We start from the raw sequence: 23,518 nt of genomic DNA, 5'->3' as shown, positions 1-23,518 counted from the left end.
ATTCATCTCCTGAGGATTTCTGCATTTACAAGAATATTTTTTGCAAGAATATTTTTGTTCAATATTTTTGTGCTGCCTTGTTTTCTTAGCTCTGGAAAATTAAATGCATCAGGTGACCTGTTGGCATTGTTTTAATCGATTGGGTAATTCTTTTGAAGTGGTCAAGTGTATATTTTTGCTCATGGAGGGCAAATGCAATTACTCCAGCCCTGAATTCCCATAGGTTAGAGAGAAAGCACATCTGAGAGCTTCACTCCCTATGGAAGGAGGGGAGGCACATATTTGACATATGAGACTATAGGGTCAAAGAAAAGCCAGTTAAATAAATGCCCTACAGACTGCAACTATGAGAAGACAGAGAGACTAATTACAACTTATATGCAAGAAACTAATTGCTCACATAGGAAAAGAATTCGGAAGTCAATAAGAAGATTTTTATTTTTTATTTTTTAATCTTTTTTCTTCTTTCTTTTTTTACTTTTTCTGCCATTTTTACATATATTTTTACCATTTTTTCCTTTTTTTCTTTTCCTTTTTTTCCTTCTTTTCCTTTTCATTTTTACCCCAATTTTTTGTCTTCCCTCCCCCTCTAGCCCTTTTACTCCCACTCCCATTAGTAAGGTAACCTACGTATCCCTTTTACCATAGTTAGTCTCTTCCTCCTTTTTCCTTTCTACCAATTAAATTTTCCTACCCCTTTTTACCTCCCCCTTTTTCCTTTCTTTTTTTCCCTTTTTCCCCCTTTTCCCCTGTGCTGCGATTTGTCTCTCACAGCACCTGCCGGCATGAAGGATATTGGCAAAAAGTGTTTTGCATTTGCATTCATGGAGACGAGGTGGGCACACAGGCAATTCCTAACAGAAGAAGGTAAATTTATAAGAAAGGAGCCTATTGCAATAATCAAAATAATTCATCTCAGCATAATAAAGATGGCAGTGCAGCTGGCTGAATGCAAACACGAAGGCAAACATCAACAGAAGTAAAGCCATTTAAAAATAAAAATGAAAAATGAACATCTAGTGACCACTTTATTGATGCTGGTTTGGAGAATAAATAGAAATCAAAGAAGGTTTTCAAAAATGCGTTTTATTGACATCCTCATGTTTTATTTGAGGTCCTACTTTATAGAACTTCCCAATTAAGGGCAACTTTTTAGACTTAAATAAAAATGTAATGTTCATTTGTGGGATTAACATAACTCAAAAACCACTGGACGAATTGACACCAAATTTGGACACAATAGACCTATCAAGCCAATGAGTGACCATCACTCATAAAACACTGAAAAACACAGCGTACGGGAGTAAAAAAGCCAAAAAAGCAAAAAGATGCTACAGCACATGCGCAAAAAAATCTCCCCCGGCAAAAAGAAACGCACACACACACACACAATAGCATATCCACACTCTCTTTTGGACTAGGGAAGGGGTCCTCAAACTTTTCAAACAGAGGGCCAGGTAACTGTCCTTCAAACTGTTGGAGGGCCGGGTTATAATTTGAAAAAAAATGAATGAATTCTTTTGCGCACTGTACATATCTTATTTGCAGTGCAAAAGACACTTAAAAACAATACAATAATTAAAATGAAGAACAATTTTAACAAATATAAACTTATTAGTATTTCAATGGAAAGTGTGGGCCTGCTTTTGGCTGATGAGATAGGATTGTTGTTGTTGTTGTTGTTGTGTGCTTTGAAGTCGTTTCTGACTTAGGTTGACCCTGAGCGAGGGCCGGGTAAATGACCTTGGAGGGCCGTATTCGGCCCGCAGACCATAGTTTGAGGACCCCTGGACTAGAGGTTCCAGCATCCCCTAGACCAGTCCCTTTAGGAGAGGAGGATGATCCAAATGCACTGCTTCCAAGATGCAAACTTTCCTCTCCTTGGATTTCTTTGAGAGCATCCCAATCCTTGCACATTTCCAATTTCCTATTCCTGGATTGAAACTCCCAGCAATGCTCCAGATAGATACATTAGCTAGAAATAGGTAGGTAGGTAAATAGATGGATCATGAGGACTGCTGGGAGTTGCAGTCCAAGAATAGGTAGAAAAGGAAGAACGAGGAGAAAGAGAAGGGAAAGAAAAGTGGGGGAAGGAAGGGAAGAGGAAGAAAAGGAAGGAAGGACAGAAGGAAAATAAAAAAAAGGGAAGGAATTAGAGAGAAAAAGGAGAGAAAGCGGGAGGGACGGTTGGCCACAGCAACGTGTGGTGGGTACAGCTAGTGTAGAATATAAAGGGATATTGTTGCATTTTTAGGAGTGTTGCAGTTCAGCCAGAGGCTGATGGTGAGTGGATTGTTCAGTCAGAGGTTGTGAGAAAAGATAAGCTTTCCAGTGTGAAAAATGAAGGGATTTTGGATCATGATTCTGTCTGGGAGGATGGGTCTGTGTCTGGTCAGAAATCAATGGATTCAGAGCAGGGAGGAGATGGAGATGCTTTGGCAACGGAAGATAAGGAAGACCTTTCTTCTGGTCGTTCCTTGGCAATGGAAGATAAGGAGCTGGAAGGGAAAGATCTTTTCCCTGGGAAAACACCTGAGGTCAGTAGGAGTGGGAGACTCAATCTCCTGGAGGAGGGAGTCAGATTACGGTGGTCACAGAGACTTCGTGAGAATTGTATTGCCGAAGGCTTTCATGGCCGGAATCAATGGGTTGTTGTAGGTTTTTTCGGGCTATATGGCCATGGTCTAGAGGCATTCTCTCCTGACGTTTCACCTGCATCTATGGCAAGCATCCTCAGAGGTAGTGAGGTCACTACCTCTGAGGATGCTTGCCATAGATGCAGGCGAGAATGCCTCTAGACCATGACCATATAGCCTGAAAAAACCTAAAACAACCTTCATGAGAATTCCTTGAAGCACTCCACACGTCAAAGGTATGATTTCATGGCCCATGGACCTTAAATTAAAGTGTTGTTTACTGAAAGGGTTAGAGTAGGCAACACTGCGTTACTGTGTACATCTTGGGTCTTGTTCCTGTTGCACATTCAAGTCTATGTCTAAGATCTTTGGGAAAGTCTTGTGCTCATTTTCATAGATCCGTGTTTTGGAAGAAGTTCCTATGTTTAAGGAACTCCATTGGTTGCCAATCATTTTCCGGTCCCAACATCCTTGCAGACGACCAATTATCTCACACCAGAAGCGACTTGCAGCTTCTCAAGTTGCTCCTGACATGACAAAAAAAAAATCATTATTAACACTGTCAAATTATCTGCCAGCTACCCAAAGGCCTGGTCCCATAACCACATTTTCAATTTCCTCCTGAAAGCGAGGAGGGATGTTGTTGACCTGATTTCGCTGGGGAGCGAGTTCCACAGGTTGGGGGCCACCACCGAGAGGGCCCTGTCCTCGTCCCCGCCAAGCGTGTTTGCGCCAAAGGTAGGGCCGAGAGCAGGGCCTCCCCAGAAGAACTTAAACTTCGATATGGGACGTAGAAGGAGATACATTCAGACAAGTAAGCTGGGTCGGAGCCGTATAGGGCAGTAGTTCTCAGCCTTCCTAATGCTGCAACCCCTTAATACTGTTCCTTATGTTGTGGTGACCCCCAACCATAAAATTATTTTCATTCCTACTTCACAACTGTAATTTTGCTACTGTTATGAATTGTAATGTAAATATCTGACATGCAGGGTGTATTTTCATTCACTGGATAAAATTTGTCACAAATACCCAATACGCCCAAATTTGAATACTGGTGGGTTTGGGGTGGGTGGGATTGATTTGTCATTTGGGAGTTGTAGCTGCTGGGATTTATAGTTCACCTACAATCAAAGAGCATTCTGAACTCCACCAATGATAGAATTGAACCAAACTTGGCACACAGAACTCCCATGACCAACAGAAAATACTGGAGTGGCTTGGGGAACATAGACCTTGAGTTTTGGAGTTGTAGTTCACCTAAATCCAGAGAGCACTGTAGACTCAAAACAATGATGGATCTGGACCAAACTTGGCATGAAAATCAGTAAGTCCAAATGGGAACTCTGGTGGTGTTTGGGGAAAATAGGCTTGACGTTTGGGAGTTGTAATTCCTGGGATTTATCGTTCACCTACAATCAAAGAACATTCTGAACCCTACCAAGTTTAGAATTGGGCCAAACTTCCCACACAGAACCCCCATGACCAACAAAATACTGTTTTCTGATGGTCTTTGGCAACCCCTCTAACACCCCCTCACGACCCATCCAGGGGTCCCGACCCACATGTTGAGAAACACTGGCATAGGGCTTTATAGGTCAAAACCAGCACTTTGAATTGTGCTCGGAATTGGACCAGCAGCCAGTGGAGCTGACAAACCAGAGGGGTGGTGTGTTCGCTGTATGACCAAAGCTACATGCCCAACGCTACATGCAAAACATGAAGTTCTGATCAGAGTCCAGGGACTCAGGCAAGGGTGCATGAAAAGCTGATGTTGATGGATAGCCACATGCATCCTTTCATGAAGGATCCTTTCCCATCTCTCCCCCCACCCCACTTTAGCCAGGAGACAGCAGCTCCTGCTCTCTACATCATGGATCATTGGACTATTGACAATGCATCCAGGAATCCATTTGAAATTCTGTGGAGAACCTCATGAATCATGCTTCTGGCAAACCGAGCTCGGAAAGATGTGCCTCCACATTTACATGTCCGTTACTTAGACACCCAGGTGCCAATGGAGCTTTTGTCTGTTCCATTGAGATCCTTCAGCAGCTCAAAACCAGATAGGACCTTCTTTTCTATTAGTCTTTTTCCCCTCAAAAGACAATATGCTAGTTGAGTCCCCTAATGTATTATTTAGCCTGGTGGCTTAGCTAATAAGATGTTCTTGCTCTCCTTGTATGCTAGTGGGAAGGAGGAAAGCCAGGCAAGGCTTCTTCGCAGGGGCGGTGTTCCTGCTTCTGAAGTTGAACCGTGCATCAGAAGATCATCCATCAGAGTCCCATTCTTGGGGCTCCAACTTTGGGGCGTCTGGGCTATGGTTAATACTCTTGGACCGATCTCAAAGCTATACGTTATTTATTAAGTTTCTTTTCTAGCACAGCCCTCATGGAGTGCCAGAACTGAATGTATTCTTCCCTATGAACCATCAAGACAATTAAGATCTTCTGGTGGGGTCCTGCTCTCGATCCCGCCACTTTTGCAATTGTGTCTGGCGGGAACGAGAGACAAGGCCTTTTCTGTAGTGGCCCCTCAGCTAAGGAGCTCTCTCCCAATTGAGATCAGATCTGCCCCCTCCCTTCTGTCCTTCAGGAGGCTGGTGAAATTCTGGCTATGGAAGGAAGCATTCCCAGAGTAATGGTTGAACCGGCTACAGAACAAAGTTATCGATCACACATACGGACTGAGTTGAACATGATTTTATCTTGGCAATTTGGCTTATTTGTATTTTAATCGATATGTATTTTTACTCGTTATTATATGATGTTTTTGGATTGTACTATTAGCATTGAATCCTTGCTGTAAGCCGGTCTGAGTCCCTCTACGGAGGTAGAGAAGATCAGAATATAAAAGTTTTAAATAAATAAATAAACCGCCAAAGCGATGCTATTCTGACACCACGCTGGGAGATTTCCTTGCAGATTTAGCCATTGCATTCTTTGCAGCCCACAGGCTGCAAGAGGGATTGAACTGAATCATGTATTTGGTTAGTAAGCTGTCAAGGATCCAGAGAAGGTAGCAAAAAGCATGTAGAGGTCCACTAGGATGCAATGACATACAAAGGAGGAATATAACCAGCATGGCTGTTGCATGTCATTATATTTCCAGGAGGTTTTCATAGAATCATGGAGTTGGAAGAAACCTCATGGGCCATCCAGTCCAACCCCCTGCCAAGAAGCAGGAAAATTGCATTCAAAGCACCCCTGACAGATGGCCATCCAGCCTCTGCTTAAAAGCTTCCAAATAAGGAGCCTCCACCACACTCTGGGGCAGAGAGTTCCACTACTGAACAGATCTCACAGTCAGGAAGTTCTTCCTAATGTTCAGGTGGAATCTCTTGTAGTTTCAAGCCATTGTTCCGTGCCCTAGTCTCCAGGGCAGCAGAAAACAAGTTCGCTCCCTCCTCCCTATGACTTTCTCTCGCATATTTATACAGGGCTATAATGTCTCCTCTCAGCCTTCCCTTCTTCAGGCTAAACATGCCCAGATCTTTAAGCCTCTCCTCATAGGGCTTGTTCTTCAGACCCTTGATCGTTTTAGTCAGCCTCCTCTGGACACATTCTAGCTGGTCAATATCTCTCTTCAGTTGTGGTGGCCAGAACTGGACACAGTGTGATTCCAGGTGTGGTCTAACCATGGCAGAATAGAGGGGTAGCATGACTTCCCTGGATCTATGATCTAGACACTATGCTCCTCTTGATGGAGGCCAAAATCCCATTGGCTTTTTTTTGCGCCGCATCACATTTTTGGCTCATGTGTAACTTGATCCTGAAGATCTTTTTCTCTCCTCTCAGTTCACCTCTTAACAAAAGATTGCCCCAGGCACTGCCAGGCCGTCAAATGCTAATCAAGGTGGTCAGTTGAAACATTCACACCTAGCTCCAACAGTCAAGAGTTCTTTGTCCCACCCTGGTCATTCCACAGATATATAAACCCATTTTCCTAGTTCCAACAAACTTCACTACCTCTGAGGATGCTTGCCATAACTGCAGGCAAAACATCAGGAGAGAATGCCTCTAGAACATGGCCATATAGCCCGAAAAAACCTTCAACAACCCAGGCGGAACATAGTTTTGCACCAAGACATGTAAGATCCCTTGGCTTTTTCCTTTTCGAATTAAATAACTGGTCTTATCAGTTTATCAATCAGTTTGTTGTTCTGCACCTTTTACTACTGAGCCAATTGGGTCTTTAGACCTTAATACAGTTTTGATTGATTGAATCATGGAATCAAGTCACTCCTTGGGGCAGTATTCCTTGTTCACCTCCATGTAACATTATAGTAGCACCATCTAGTGGGTACATGGAAGCGGTTCAGCCCACAATTTATTTTTCCTGGTCTACATTGTAGAATTGTAGTGCCGTCAAACTGCATCAATTCTACAGTGCAGGCGCGTCCTTGCACCCTGGCAGACCACATTATCTGAGCTGCTCCCTTGGAAAAGCATTGTAGCTTCTCTTCTTGTCCATTTCTTACCAACACAAAGCCACTGGATTGACAACGGGCCCGCATCCCAGATCTATTCATTCAATGTCAATATTCATCTCCCTGATAATTATTTTTCTCTTTGGCAAGAAACCCCATTCACTGCACGCTTCTCCTAAATGCTGATGAGAAGCACTTGGAGCCAAATACAGTTCCAATGTGACTAATTTGATCAAGAAATCATATATTGGGTCTGGTTCATTTGCGGATTTAAAAAGCCCCGTTTTAAAGGTTTGGCATCTATGAGGGCCCTGCCACACAGCCATATTTTTGTAGTAGAGCCTGTAAGTAATGCAAGTGGTAGTATGGGTGTCAGAAAGGGAAAAAGGAGTGCTCGTGAGCAAGAGTTAGATGGGGAACAACAAAGGAAAAGGATCCGGGATATACTTATGTCACCTCCTGAAGAAGAATCATTCGAAGGGTTCTCTGATTACGAAGGGTCAATGAGTGAAGGAGAAGAAGGAGATACAGTGGATGTGAATAGGGGAACTAAGAGGGTTACTCGGGAGCAAGAATCGGATGAGGAGCGACAAAGGAAGATCCGGGATATACTTACTACTCCCACAGTGAAGAGTCATTTGCAGGGTTCTCTGGAAGTGATGGGTTAGAGTGATGAAAGTGAGGATGACACATTGGACTAGACTAAGGTACAAGAAGTACAAGATGTATGTGCAGAGCCAACATCCAGTGACACGTTTGTGGGGTTTTCTGGTGGTGGGGATTGGCAGTCGGGAGTGTTGCAACTCAGAGTAAGCTTCACCTTGCTTCCAAACACCACCACACAAGAACTGTAGTTTTATAGTTTATTGAGGAAGAAATCCAAGTCAAAATAAAGAATAAGCATTGCACAGTTCCAAGATTAAATGCAGAATACAGTTCCAAAGATCTTCAGGTAAAATCAGGAGACACAATCCTATTGGCAAATTTCAAACCAGAGTCCTAGGTACAAGCAATGAAACAATTGCCCCATGAATCACAATGCAAGAAATCCCAAGCTTTCCAGGCTAAGATTATTCCATGAAGCTTTCAGGGTAATAAGCTACGTTGAACTGACACTTTCCATTGGTTTGCTAGAAGCCTAAATACCTTCCTAACATGAAAACATTACATGAAATCATTGCGATGACCTTTCACCGAGCTGGCCTCTCGTCTGCCAGCCAGGCGAAAACTCCACCTGACCCGGAGATCAAGACGAGCTTGCCGGGTCAGGTCACTGTCAAGGCTTTCAGTACTTTCAGTATCAGCGTGGGAAGGAGGCGAATGCCTCCCCACCTGTTCACTATCTCCTTTGTTAAAGTTCCTTTCTCTTGGGAACCACTGTGTTGATGTTGACTCTGCACTGTCTGTGCTGTCTGTGGGAGCCGCAGGCACAGAGATCTGAGGCACAGAAAAAGAGTCAGGAATCTGAATCCCATCATCCTCATCATCACATAACATCTCAGCCACAACAGGGAGATACTTCTGAGTCTTGTGGGGATCTAAGTCTTGACAGAAGATGGAGGAGTTGGAGGGATGGGCGTCGGAGTTCACGTGTGGAGTCAAGGACAGCTGTAAGAGATGATGGCGGGACGGAGGTCAGCTCATCTTCGGATGATGAGGTGTAACATAAAACTAGGCTTTGAAATGGAAAATCTTTGCAGAAGGCAAAGTGTTGGTTTCGTGCCTTGGGTTTTGTCGCTGCCTATTTCGTGTTGGTATTGGGTCCTGGATCTGCAGGTTGCTGCTTCCGTTCGTGTGTGTTTCGACTCAGCTTGGATTCTCGTGAGTGCGGATTTCCCCTTCTTTGACTTCGGACCGGTTTTGACTACGACGCTGCCTACGTGGATTTTGGAACCTCGCAACTTTGGACTTGGCTTCTACAACCTCAGACTTTGACTACGCCTTTTTCCTTGTAGCTCTGTTTGTTAACCCATAACTTGCTGTGCTATTTTGTGTGACTTTTGGAGTGCTTTGTTTTAATCCAGATCTTTTCTCCGGATAATCCGGATTATTGCTTAAATTTACCTTTTGAACTGGAACTGGTTGCTACTTTTGAGTTTTGACCAGAGACACTGAGTTAAGTGTCTCTGAGTCCCTTTTGCTTTGTTTAAATAAACTCTACTTTTGGACATACTCTTGAGTCTGGCTCTTTAAGGCGTCTGGGTTCCGACACATATAACCCAGAATATCAAGGCAGATAATCCATAATAATAACAACAACAACAACACTTTATTTATATTCCGCCCTTCTCACCCCAAAAGGGACTCATGGCGGATCACAGTACACATACACAGCAAACATTCAATGTCGCTTTGTATAGACAATACACAGACAGACAGAAGAGAAGGAGGTGCCATGGAAGGTTGGGCTCGAGTCCAGAGGGTGCTGTTTCTCTATCCTCTATGACTAAGAGCCGTCAAGACTTCCTCCTTCCTTTTGGTTGCCCAGCATTTCCTAATCTTCTTTCCTTATGGTGTCATAAAACACCTCCCCTGCTTTTTAGCAGCACCTAATTTCTCTAAACACAGCTAAAGCTGTTTTGGAATGGCCTAGGTAAACAATGAGCTAGGCTGGCAGTTGCCAGCTCACGCCAACACGGGGATTCAAACTTGCAACCTTTAGGTTGATAGATCTTATTATTGCTGATGATTTGCCAGCTGTGCTAAACCTCTGCTTTGAACTGGGTCATCTCAGTCCACACTGCCATATAATCCATGTAGCATGGGGGGGGGGGGGGGGGGGAGAGAGAGAGAGAGAGAGAGAGAGAGAGAGAGAGAGAGAGAGAGAAGGATGGGAGATAAAGAAAAATATCATATATAGGTTACGAAGTTTTGTTAGTAAATTAAATCTACACAGGAGCCTTATATAATTATATAATTATAATATATTATTATATATTATTATAATGTTATATATATATATATATATATATATATATAATATTATATATAATATTATATATATATAATATTATATATATAATATTATATATATATAATATTATATATATATATATATATATATATATATATATATAAAATTGTTATATAATTGTTATATAATTGTTATATATTATTAATATTCTATCTACATCATATATAAAATACAATTACTATATATTATTCATTTATCTCCCAATCAGCCTACTGTCTCAAGATTCTAAACACCCAAACTGCGTTCTCCCACGCTTGGGTTTTTCTGGAGGTTTTGGACTTCAACTCCCAGAATCCCTGAGCGTTGGCCGCTTCGGCTTGGCCTTCTGGGAGTTGAAGTCCCAAACCGGCCGAACGTTCAGGACTGGCTCCGAAGCGAGAGGGGAGGGGCGAGCGCGTTCTCCACTTCCGCTGCCTCGCCTGTCAGTCTTGCCCACAGCACTTCCGGCGGGAGCTCCATAGCAACCGAGGCCTCTCCGAGCGACGCGGTGGTTGAAGCCTCCTAGGCGGCGGGGCCAATGGTAGGTAAAGGAAGCAGCGGGGAGGGTGACGGCCTGCCCAGTCCTTTTCCTCTTCTTCAGGGAGAGGGGAGGGTCGGGAGGGGGAGGGAAACCGCAAGGAAAGGCTCTGGTTTGGCCCTTCCTGTAGAATTCTAGCCATGGCTCAGGGATAACAGTGATTTCAGAGAGGTGTCGGGCCTTCTCTTGTCAAAGAGTTCTATAGCACTGATCTGCAGTGGGAATTCACCTGATAGACTGTTTCTTGTTCGCAGATTAGTCTAATCTGGGTTGAAAGCAATATCTAATATATGTATGTATGTATATATATATATATATATATATATATAGTAATACAATATAATGTAATACAATATAATAATCATAATCATAAACTGTACACATAAACTGTGCATCATAAACTGGACACAGGCAGAACTGGACAATTTGGACAGAAAAACAAGAAAACTCATGACCATTCATCCTCGCAGTGATGTTGACCGGCTCTATCTGCCTAGAAAGTATGGGGGCAGAGGACTTTTACAAGTCAAAAAAAGCAGTTGAAGAAGAAAAACATGCCCTATGTCAAGGAAAGCCAAGAACCTGCTTTAATTGAAGTCAATAATCGGAAACTTCTCAAAGCACAGCAGACAAACAATCAGTACCAGAAATCTGCACTCTAAACCAGAGCTGACAGCTGGCACAACAAAGCATTGCATGGGCAGTTCCTTGAGAAGATTTAAGGAAAAGTTGACAAGGAGAAGACCTGGTTATGGCTCACGAATGGAACCCTGAAGAAGGAGACAGAAGAAGACCTGATTCTTGCAGCCCAGGAGCAAGCCATCAGAACCAATGCAATTAAGACCAGGATTGAAAAATCAGCGGATGACCCAAAATGCAGACTGTGCAAGGAAGCTGAGGAAAGCATTGATCATATCCTCAGCTGCTGCAAGAAAATCACACAAACGGACTACAAACAGAGGCACAACTCTGTGGCCCAAACTTATGTCACAAGTACCACCTGCCAGCAGTAAAGAATTGGTGGGATCATAAATCCACAAAGGTTATGGAAAAAGAACATGCAAAAATACTGTGGGACTTTCGAATCCAGACTGACAAAGTTTTGGAACACTATACACCAGACATCACATCTGTGGAAAAGAAAAAAAGTCTGGATTATTGATGTCACCATACCGGGTGACAGTCGCATTGAGGAAAAACAACAGGAAAAACTCAGCCGCTGTCAAGACCTCAAAATCGAACTGCAAAGGCTCTGGCATAAACCAGTACAGGTGGTCTCAGTGGTCATTGGCGTACTGGGTGCCATGCCAAAAGATCTCAGCCGGCATTTGGAAACAAACATTGACAAAATCACGAACTGTCAACTGCAAAAGGCCACCTAACTTGGATCTGCGCACATCATTCAAAAATACATCACACAGTCCTAAACGCTTGGGAAGTGTTCAACTTGTGATTTTGTGATATGAAATCCAGCATATAGATCTCGTTTTCTGTGACATAATGTGCTTTTGTGTCAATAATAATAATAAACTTTATTTATACCCCCCGCCACCATCTCCCCAAAGGGGACTCGAGGCGGCACATTGGAACAGCCAAGTTTTCAGCCTCCTAAAGATTTCCAGGGTGGAGGCTTGCCTAATATCTCTGGGGAGCGAATTTCAGAACCGAGGGGCCACCACAGAGAAGGCGCTTGCGATGAAGGCGGGAGCGAGAGAAGGACCTATCCGGAAAATCAAAGAGGTCGCGTGGGTTCGTAGATGGATATGCGGTTGCGCAGGTAGGCGGGTCCCAAACCATTTAGGGCTTTGTAGGTCAAAACCTGCACCTTGAATTGGTCCCGGAAAATAAATGGCAGCCAGTGGAGCTCCTTAAACGGGGGTTGACCGCTCCCTGTAGCTCGCACCAGTTAGTAGTCTGGCTGCCGCTTGTTGGACCAGTTGAAATTTCCGGGCAGCCCCACCTAGAGCGCATTGCAATAGTCTAATCTAGAGGTAACTAAGACGTGGATCATTGTGGCCAGATCCGACTTCACAAGGTATGGTCGCAGCTGGCGCATGAGCTTCAATTGTGCAAAGGCCCTCTCAGCCACCGCCAACACCTGAGCTTCAAGCGTTAGCACTGAATCTAGGAGAACACCCAAGCTGCGGACCTGTGACTTCAGGGGGAGTGCAACCCCTTCAAGCACACGTTGCCACCCTATACCTCGATCCGGCCTACAATTGACCTGGAGGACCTCTGTATTGTCAGGATTGATCCTCCGCTTATTCGTCCTCATCTGGATTGTCACAGCAGTCAGGCAATATAATACTAATAATAATACAATATAAGAGTTATATATTTTATATTACATGTGATATTACTAATAATATTACAGTATAGTGTAGTACAATATTTATTTATTTATTTCCTATATTTATACTCCACCCTTCTCATGTCGGAACCCAGACGCCTTATGTCCAAAAGTAGAGTTTATTAACACAAAGCAAAAGGGACTCAGAGACAAAACTCAAAAGTAGCAATCAGTTCCAGTTCAAAAGGTAAACTGAAGCAATAATCCGGATTATCCGGAGAAAAGATCTGGATTAAATTTAAAGCGCTTCAAAAGTCATGCAAAATAACACAGCAAGTAAAGGGTGAACAAACAAAGAACCGCAAAGAAGACGACGTGGTCAAACAAAGTCCGAGGTCGAAGTAAGCCAAGTCCAAAGTTGTGAGGTTCCAAAGTCCACGTAGGCAGTGTTGTAGTCCTAGACGCTTGGGAAGTGTTCGACTTGTGATTTTGTGATATGAAATCCAGCATATAGATCTCGTTTGCTGTGTCATACTGTTTTTGTGTCAGTAAAATAATTTATTTATTTGACGAGTCATATGACCATTTCAAATGGGAACACAAGTAAAAAACAAGGCAAAAAGGAGGAAAGCAGCTGACCTTCTATTTACAGTCAGAGTCTTATTTTCCTGGTTCTTCTTTCAGGAAATCTGCTCTTTTCTTGATAGCTTTCAGAATAAAAACGCTTACTCTGATTATGATGGATCTTTCCTGTCCTTGCAAGAGGAATGTCAGAAGAGCATTTTTGTTGGGGGACCTGCAGTTGGATAATATTGGATGTAAATATCTGTCTCGCAGTTCAGTGTGTGCTGGACAGTCAATTAAGAAATGTTCAATATCTTCCCCAGTTTGTTCTCCCCATTTGCAGAATCTCTCACTTCTTAGGGTGTTACAGTAGCATCCGGTTTGCATCATAATACCGAGTTGTTCAAACCTAGCCCTTGTATATATTCTTCTTAAGGGTAGAGGAAGTGGAATATTTAGATAGTGTTCTAAATGAATATTCCTTTTGTAGGAAGCTAAAAACCTTGTGGTAGAAGACCTACCTATGCTCCAGCTGAGCATAGTCATCCCAAGTGCGCCGCATGAGCACTAGTTTTGCCTTACGTCCTAGATTGTTCAGAAATTGCAAAGGCAGGCCGATTTCAGCAAACACATTATTCAGAGCCACCAGCCATGATGATTTCTGGTCACGCTGGACTTGATCCTCTAGACATAGGCAAGGGAGGGGCCACTGATGAGAAGGCCCTGTCCCTCATCCCCACCAATCGCTTTTGGGATGTCGGTAGTGTCGAGAGCAGGGCCTCTCCAGATGATCTTAAGTTTCATGATGGTTTGTACCAGGAGATACGTCTGAACAGGTAGTCTGGGCCAAACCGTTTGTGCTGTGCTAATAATATAATATATTGTATACACATATAATATTGATAATAATATAATGTAATACAATATAATACTGATAATAATACAATATAATAATTAATTATTTTATATTACATGTAATATAATATCACAGTATAGTTCTATATGGGAACGTTTAGTACTAATATTGTGCTATGCTAATAATACAATATATTGTATTTTCATATAACTTGTAAGTCACTCTGAGTCCCCTTCAGGGTGAGAAGGGTGGCCTATAAATGTGGTAAATAAATAAATATGTTTAATGGGCCCTTGGTCTCAAACCCCAGAGTAAAATGTTGTCTCTTCTATCAAATTTGCAAAATCAAGGTTGGGTTTTGGGAGATATGTTAGGGTAAAGCTCAAGATCCTGCAAGGCAGACTCCAGCAGTACATGGAGGGAGAGTTGCTAGATGTATAAGCTGGGTTTAGAAAAGGCAGAGGAAAGAGAGACCAAATTGCTAACATCCACTGGGCAATGGAGGAAGACAAGGAGTTTCAGAAAACCATCTATTTCTGTTTTATTGACTATTCTAAAGCCTTTGACTGTGTGGATCATAATAAATTGTGGCAAGTTCTTGGTGATATGGGAAGACCAAGCCACCTTGTCTGTCTCTTGAAGAATCTGTATAATGACCAAATAGCAACAGTAAGAACAAACCAAATAACAACAGACTGGTTCAAGATTGGGAAAGGAGTATGGCAGGGCTGTATACTCTCCCCCGACCTATTCAACTTGTATGTAGAACACATAATGCGACGTGCATGGAATGATGAATCCAAGGCTGGAGTTAAAATTGCTGGATGAAACATTAACAACCTCAGATATGCAGATGATACCACTTTGATGGCTGAAAGCAAGGAGGAGCTTTCTAACCAAGGTGAAAGATGAAAGTGCAAAAGTTAGGTTGCGGTTAAACATAAAAAAGATGATGACAACCAGACTGATTGAGAACTAGCAAACAGAGGGAGAAAATGTGGAGGCAGTGACAGACTTTGTATTTCTAGGTGTGAAGATGGCTGCAGACACAGACTGCAGCCAGGAAATCAGAAGATATTTCCTTCTTGAGAGGAGAGCAATGACCAATCTCGATAAAATAGTTAAGAGTAGAGACATTACACTGGGAACGAAGATCTGCATAGTTAAAGCAATGATATTCCCCGTAGTAACCTAGGGATGTGATAGTTGGACCATAAGGAAGGCTGAGCCAAGGAAGAGATACGCTTTTGAACTGTGGTGTTGGAGGAAAATGCTGAGAGTGCCTTGGACCGCAAGAAGATCCAACCAATCCATACTACAGGAAATAAATCCAGACTGTTCACTGGAAAGCAGGACCCAAACCATTATATTTTCCTTGAAATTGCTTCTTGATGCTGTTTGTTACCTAGCTCCATGTTCTGGCTCTATAGACCAAATCCAGAAGAGGAATGAATGAACTATGACAGACATGCTGGTGTCAATACATTGCATATGAGTAAATATGTTTCTCTTGCAGGCAGAAGTAGAAGAAACACTGAAGAGGATTCAATCACATAAAGGAGTGATTGGAACTATTGTTGTAAATGCCGAAGGTAAATATTTACCTTTTTAGCTGGATTTTTTAAAAGTATAGTAAGTAAGGAAAAAATAAAGGGAAGGGAAATATGTCTCTACATATACATTACTATAAATTTATCATAATTCCAAATAAGGATTTTCTTGAAGTTGAGATCTATAAAATTTGTGACTGTAGTGGAGAGGCATTTATGCATAGCTTGAGCCGTGTCATTCTCTGATCAGTTGAATGGATCAGAGAATGGAAAAAGAAAATCAGGATCCAACAACATAAACTTTTCATCAAATTCCAACCAAATTAGGCAATGCCAGATTAGATCGGATTATGAACTGGCTGTATATTAGAATCATAGAATCAAAGAGTTGGAAGAGACCTCATGTTGCCATCCAGTCCAACCCCCTGCCAAGAAGCAGGAATATTGCATTCAAATCATCCCTGACAGCTGGCCAATACAGCCTCTGTTTAAAAGCTTCCAAAGAAGGAGCCTCCACCACACTCTGGGGCAGAGAGTTCCACTGCTGAACGGCTCTCACAGTCAGTTTGGTAGCAGCGAAAATCTACTAAAGAATAATTTTAAGCCTTTCAGTTCCAATGGGCCATAGTTCCTCGCTTCTAAATATTTAGTTGATTCAACAAATATTCTCCCTCTATTTTTCGGGAGCTCTATCGTTTGGTGAGCTAGTCTGTAGTGGAGGTGTGCCTCATTATAATTTGGTTGAGCTGCGGTGCTGATTATTATAGCAGGCATCCTCAGAAGTTGTGAGGTCTGTGACTGCCATAGATACAGGTAAAACATCAGGAGAGAATTCATCTGGAACATGGCCATACAGTCCGGAAAATTCACAACAACCAGTGATTCCGGCCATGAAAGCCTTTGACAATACATTGCAATCCAAAACCTTTTGCTCTCGGGTGGTATTGAAGCAGAGGCTGGGTGGTCATCTGTCAGGGATGCTTTGATTGTGTCTTCCTGCCTAGCAGAATGGGGTTGGACTAGATGGCCCTTTTAGTCCCTTCCAGTTCAATGATTCTGGGTTTTTTGTCTTCCAAAAATACATTTCTCCAAGCATTTCATATTGTTAAAAGTCCTCTCAGAAGTCCTTAAAAGAGTAAAACTAATTGCGATAGTAAATTCTCAAACTTAAAATAGTTTGCAGTTGGATTATTTTTAGCAAAGGATGTGGTCCATTGCACCTGGCAGGCTCTTATGTTTAAGCTGAAACACTGCCCAGACTGCTGTTGTCATTCCCCCTTGCAGAAATTCTGCTTTTAAGCTAAGTGACTTCTTGCTTCTAAATTACAATTTGAGCTCTAAACTGAGTACTCGTTCCTTTTTATCTGTAGAAGATGACAGTATGTACAGATTGCTTTTAGGTATTATTGTTCAGACATCTCTCTTTGCTGTAGCAAAAGGTTCAGAAACTTTTTATGCTGAGTGTATGATTCCTCAGTCTTCAGGTGCATAAGTGCTACATTCTGAAGATGCCAGTAATAAATAAGTGTATGAGCCTCTTTATCCTTTTAGGAAGTACTTATTCCACTTATCCAAAATTTTGAAATTTGTCAAGGCAAATATTATGAAGAAGGATTCTCTCCCTTACGCCCCAAAAATAGGTTTTACCTGCTTCTGCTTAACCGTTCTGGTGCAAACATTTGTAGACATTATTTAATATTTTAAGCAGGATGGGTGCATGCTAATTAGGCCTGGCCAATGCATGGTTCTAAAGTACTTACAAAACTAAACTTCTGGTGGTGAAAAATTCAAAACTCTAACAAAACTCTCAAAATTTCATTATAAATGGCAGTTCCTAATTGGTTCTGTCATAAAAATCGCCAATAATGAAATAATAATTAAATTTTGAAAGTTTTGTTAGAGTTCTGAAATTTTCACTGCCAGAACTTTAGTTTTGTAAGTACTTTAGAACCATTTAGAACCATGCATTGCCCAGGCCTAATGCTAATATCTCCTGGAAACTGTATTAGAAGCTGTTCTCAGGCTGGATCCACACTGCCATGTAATCAGTTCAAAGCAGATAATTAGATTTTATATGGCAACTAGCCGTCCCCTGCCATTTGTTGCTGTGGTTTTTGCACATGTGTTGTAATGTTGTTGTTGGGGTTTTTTTTGGAGGGGGGGGCATTTTAAGTTTTTTCTGCTGTGTTTTTCAGTGTTTTATGAGTGACTAGCGGTCCCCTGCCACCCGTTGCTCTGGCCCAATCTGGTGATCTGGGAAATAAAGTGTTGGTTTCTAATATTTATTTATTTATTTATTTATTTATTTATTTGCTTTATTTCTATACCGCATTTTTCAGCCTAATTAGGCGACTCAATGCAGTTTACACAATGCAGGTTATCACAACAATAAACAGTTAAAAACACATCATACACAACAACAAAATCAACAATTATTATCAATTCATGACGCCTCGATAACAGAACAAAATCCATTCTCATAATCCTTGTGCCATTCCTATGTTCAATTTTACCGTCTTCCTGTGTAATGGAATGTCTTTATGCTTGTGGATAAACAGTATTTCTTGCTGTTTCTTTGTCAATGTTGATGTGGAGATTGTCTGGTTTGCCTACTCTGGAACATGCAACATATCATTGTCCTTCTCTAGGGGTCCCTTTCAAATCTTTGATACTGTATCTGACATATACATATGTCTGTGTGTGAATGGCTGGATGGCTTTGTCAGGGGGGCTTTATGTTTTCTTACCCTGGTAAAGGGAGTTGGACTGGATGGCTTTAAAACAGAATTTTTCAATCTGGGAAGTCAAAACCCCCGGGGGGGGGGTCACCAGGGGGGTGTCAAAAGGGTCACCAAAAACCACCAGAAAACACAGTAATTTCTGTTGGTCAAGAGGGTTCTGTGTGAGATGTTTGGCCCAATTCCATAATTGCTGGGGTTCGAAATGCTCCTTGATTGTAGGTGAACAATCCCAGTAACTGCAACTCCCAAATGTCAAGGTGTATTTCCCCCATACTCCATCTGTGTTTATATTTGGGCATATTGAGTATTTGTGCCAAGTTTGGTCCAGATCCATCATTGTTTGAGTCCATAGTGCTCTCTAGATGTAGGTAAAGTACAACTCCAAAACCAAAGGACACTGCCCACCAAACCCTTCCAGAATTTTCTTAGTCATGGGAGAACTGTGTACCAAGTTTGGTTCAATTCCATCGTTGGTGGGGTTCAGAATGCTCTTTGATTGTAGGTGAACTACAAATCCCAGCAACTACAACTCCCAAATGACAAAATCAATTTTTTTTAGTGAAGGACACAAACGAACATTACATTTTTATTTATATAGATGGTCACTCGTTGGCCTGATAGGTGTATTGTGTCCAAATTTGGTGTCAATTTGTTAATCCCACAAACAAACATTACATTTTTATTTTATTTATATAGATGTAGAAGGGGCCTTAAACATCAAAACACTGCTATGCCCTCCTGGCATCTTGGATTAAGGCCCCATCTACACTGTTACGGTAAGTTCTTGCAGGACACAAGTATATGTGTGAAGAAAAACTTTATTACTTGTAATTATCTTGTTCATCTGGCTAAGTAGGTCAAGCAGCAATCTTGTGCCATGCCCAAGGGGCTATAACTGTATGTGTTTTTTGAATACGTTGTGGTGGGTGCTGGTTTTCTGGTGGATGCTGGTTTTCTGGTTTTCTGGTGGGCTGCTGCTGGAGTTCTGTTTCACCAGTGTGGAGTAGCAGCAGGAGATGCTGATGGTGAAATAGCTATTTACTTCAGGTTGTTTTGATTTCTCATTTGCTGCTTAGAAGGTGCTTTTATTTTATGCATATTACAAAGACTGTGTAAATATGTGGCACTGCTGATTTTTTTGTGCTGCATTGCCAGTTTTGTTTCATCTCTGCAAAGTTAAGAAAGTAAAGATTTTCTGTTTACCTTGGCTATTGGTCTGAGACTGTTTTGCATCTGGGTTTTGGACCTTAGGACGCTGGAATAAAACACGCACTGCATAACATACACTGCCACGTAAAATCTAGATTATCCACTTTGAACTGGATTATATGGCAGTGTAGATTCATATAATCCAATTCAAAGCAGATAATCTGGATTATTTGGTTGATAATCTGGATTATATGGCAGTATAGATCCAGACTTGTTATTCTTAGGGTGGATTCTAAGGCCCCCGTCCATGCTGCTATATAAAATCTAGATTATCTGATTTGAACTGGATGATATGGCAGTGTAGAGTCATAATCCAGTTCAAATCAGATAATCCGGATTACCTTCTTTGGTAATATGGATTAGATGGCAGTGTAGATCCAGCCTCTGTTTTCAGTCTGAATGAACACAACCCTCCCCCAAGTGTCTACTCTGCAGCTATTATATGTATGCATACAGGAATTTCTGGGAAATGGTAGAAGTGCACAATTACTTGTAGTATTTGCCATTGAAAACACTGTACAGTGTAGAAAAAAATATTAGGTGAGATGTTTGGTGGGGAATTTCTCTTAGTGCATTCAGTACATGTTTTATACACAGAATGTTCCCAGGCTCAAGACCCAGTGAATCTAGCAAAAAAAATTACTAGATGGATTCAGATAGGCATGCAGAGCTATTGTGTATTAATCAAAACAGGAAGTTCTGGACTGGATGTATGAATAATTTGGTGCTATTGACAAAACCTTCATAAATTCATGTAGCACTGTACAGCTGGAGCTGCCTTGAATGCCGTAGCAAAAGAAAGATGGAGTATAAATTATATAAATAAGCAAAGATGTATATTGTGCAGATCTGTACAAGAATTTGTATAAAAATATAATACAGCCATCGAAAATGTCCACATGCAAATGACCCATGCTCATTCTTCAGTCTTTTTTTGTGTGGGCTGTACTTTAAAAACATTAATGCATGTCATTTTAATTTGCCTTTATACTATTGAATTGGAAATCTCCTTTTGTAGGCATTCCTATCAGGACAACTCTTGACAACTCCACTACAGTACAATATGCAGGCCTCCTTCACCAACTCACAATGAAAGCAAAGAGTACAGTGAGAGACATCGACCCCCAGAACGATCTGACCTTTCTGAGAATTAGATCAAAGAAACATGAAATCATGGTTGCACCAGGTAATAAGTCTCCATATTCCACCCAAAAGCTAATGCTGCTTTTCCAAAACTGCTCCAAATACATCTCTCTCAAAGAATTAAGAGGGCATAAAGGATGTGCTCACCATCAGATCCCTCAGTTGTCGAAAGATATCTTTCTCTATAATGTAACATATAGCTGATGGTTGTATTTAACTATTTGTAAATCCAATAATCCAATAGAAAGCAAATTCTGGTTTGGATGGAATAGCTATTGGTCTGATGCTGTTGGCCAATAAAATTACATTAATGGAGTCATCAGTAGGTTCAATGTTTTTGAATATTTACATAAAACTGTAATTTAAAATAAGATCGTCCAATTCAGATTAAACTATTATTCTAACCTTCTTCAGTGTAAATGTGCTTATGTATCCTTCCAATAATAATAAAGAGAGTAAAATAATAAAAGTAATAATAATAGAATAAAATAATGTAAATGTAATGTAAATAACAGTAATGTAATGTAAATAACAGTAATAAGAGAGTAAAATATTAAATGTAGTAGTAGTAATAATAGAGTAAAATAATAAATATAATAATAGAGTAAAATAATATAAATGTAATAATAAATAGAGTAAAATAATAAATGTAATAATAATAACAACAACAGACTCAAGTATAAACTGAGTAGGGCTTTTTCAGCCTTAAAAAAGACTGAAATAAAACTCGGCTTATACTTGAGTATATATGGTATATAAGTTAATGGGTGCTTATACGTAAAGTTGAATTGAGCTGAGAGGTAAATTGGACATGAGTGTAGTTCTTGTGGGAATAATGCTATGTATGTAGTCTGATTTCTGCATCTTGCACTAATAAATGTAATAATAACAATAAATAGAGAAAAATATGGTAATGTAATAATAATAGAGTAAAATAATAAATATAATAATTGAGTAAAATAATGTAAATGTAATAATAATAAATAGAGTAAAATAATAAATGTACTAAGAATAAATAGAGAAAAATATAGTAATGTAATAGAGTAAAATAATAAATATTATAATAATAGAGTAAAATAATATAAATGTAAAAATAATAAATGTAATAATAATAATAATAATAATAATAATAATAATAATTCCTAGACACTTGGGAAGTGTTCGACTTGTGATTTTGTGATACGAAATCCAGCATATAGTTCTTGTTTGCTGTGGCATACTGTGCTTTTGTGTCAATAATAATAATAATAATAATAATAATAAATAACAGACTCAAGTATAAGATGAGTGGTACTTTTTAGCCTTAAAAAAGAACTGAAACTCGGCTTATACTCAAGTATATATGGTATATAAGCAAATGGGTGCTTATATGTAAATATGAAACGAGATCATGGAAGGATTTTCAAATGCTATTAATAGTGTCATTGTAGAAATGAAGAAGTGAGACTGAACCACTTGTAAGAATTTCTCATAGTTTCCATTGTTTGTTACCTTTTTTCACACAGATAAGGAGTATCTTCTGATTGTAATCCAGAATCCATGTGAATAAAAACCAACCCGTTTACTGGAGCAGCTCTACAAAATTACTTTCATTTGCCATAAAGATAAAAAGTCACAACATTCCACTATGAAAATTGTCAGAATCAAAGCCTTCCAAAGCAACCACCTTTTTCTGCATCTGGATTAATGAAAATGTTTTTCTTACATTCTTCAGGACAAATAAAGTCAAAAGCTTGAAACATGTGTTATATTGATTGGAACATGGGGGTTTTGTGTCAGTGTGGCAATAGGAAAACATTTTGAAACATCCAAGCATGAATCTAAAACAAAATGAGATAAACATATAATTGTCAAAGTTATCTCCTTATAGGCTGCCATAAATAAGGAATGCAGAATTAGTAAAGTAAAGGTAAAGGTTTTCCCCTGACATTAAGTCTAGTCATGTCCGACTCTAGGGTGATGGTGCTCATCTCCATTTCTAAGCTGAAGAGCCGGCGTTGTCCATAGACTCCTCCTTGGTCATGTGGCTGGCATGACTGCATGGAGCGCCGTTACCTTCCTGCCGGAGCGGTACCTATTGATCTCATATTTGCACTTTTTGAACTGCTAGGTTGACAGAAGCTGGGGTTAACAGCAGGAGCTCACTCCACTCCCCGGTTTCAAATCGTCAACCTTTTGGTCAGCAAATTCAGCAGCTCAACAATTTAACCCGCTACGCCACCAAAATAAGGAAAATCCCCTAATTTTCCCTACTTTGTTTACCTTTAAACTTACATTTCCAGTATAGTTTTTGGGGTTTTTTCTCTTAACTTTTTCTATTTTTAATTTTATAGAAAGATTCCCCCTTAGTTGATTTAATTAATTAATTCCCTTCTTCCTCCCACATTCCCTCTGTTTTTTATGATACTGAATAAATATGCTTACAAATAAAAAATATTTCAAAGGAAATGTCCATGCCATATTGCGAGTTAGAAGGCATGGCATTTAGATGTTCCAAATTATAATTTTGCCTGTCTAAACGTGGTTTGGCCAAACGTTCAAACCACACTTTGAGAACCAAACTACATTTCACACTGCAAAGAAGCCACCACTTTGTAACGACACTACCACTTT

At 40.6% G+C, this 23,518-nt stretch overlaps 1 protein-coding gene across 1 annotated transcript; it reads left to right on the top strand.

The window, feature by feature from the left end:
• The first annotated feature begins 10,453 nt into the window (after positions 1–10,453).
• Positions 10,454–22,644, top strand: DYNLRB2 (dynein light chain roadblock-type 2). Its single transcript, XM_060788333.2, has 4 exons — positions 10,454–10,556; positions 15,780–15,855; positions 20,781–20,948; positions 22,411–22,644. Exons 1-4 carry the CDS (start codon positions 10,554–10,556, stop codon positions 22,452–22,454), a joined length of 291 nt encoding a protein of 96 aa, XP_060644316.1. The 5' UTR covers positions 10,454–10,553; the 3' UTR covers positions 22,455–22,644.
• The last annotated feature ends 874 nt before the right edge of the window (positions 22,645–23,518 follow it).

The sequence above is a fragment of the Anolis sagrei genome, chromosome 8, assembly GCF_037176765.1.
Source record: "Anolis sagrei isolate rAnoSag1 chromosome 8, rAnoSag1.mat, whole genome shotgun sequence".
NCBI lineage: Eukaryota > Metazoa > Chordata > Lepidosauria > Squamata > Dactyloidae > Anolis > Anolis sagrei.
The sequence above is the reverse complement of the archived record's forward strand: the minus strand, read 5'-3'. Positions and strand labels throughout refer to the sequence as shown.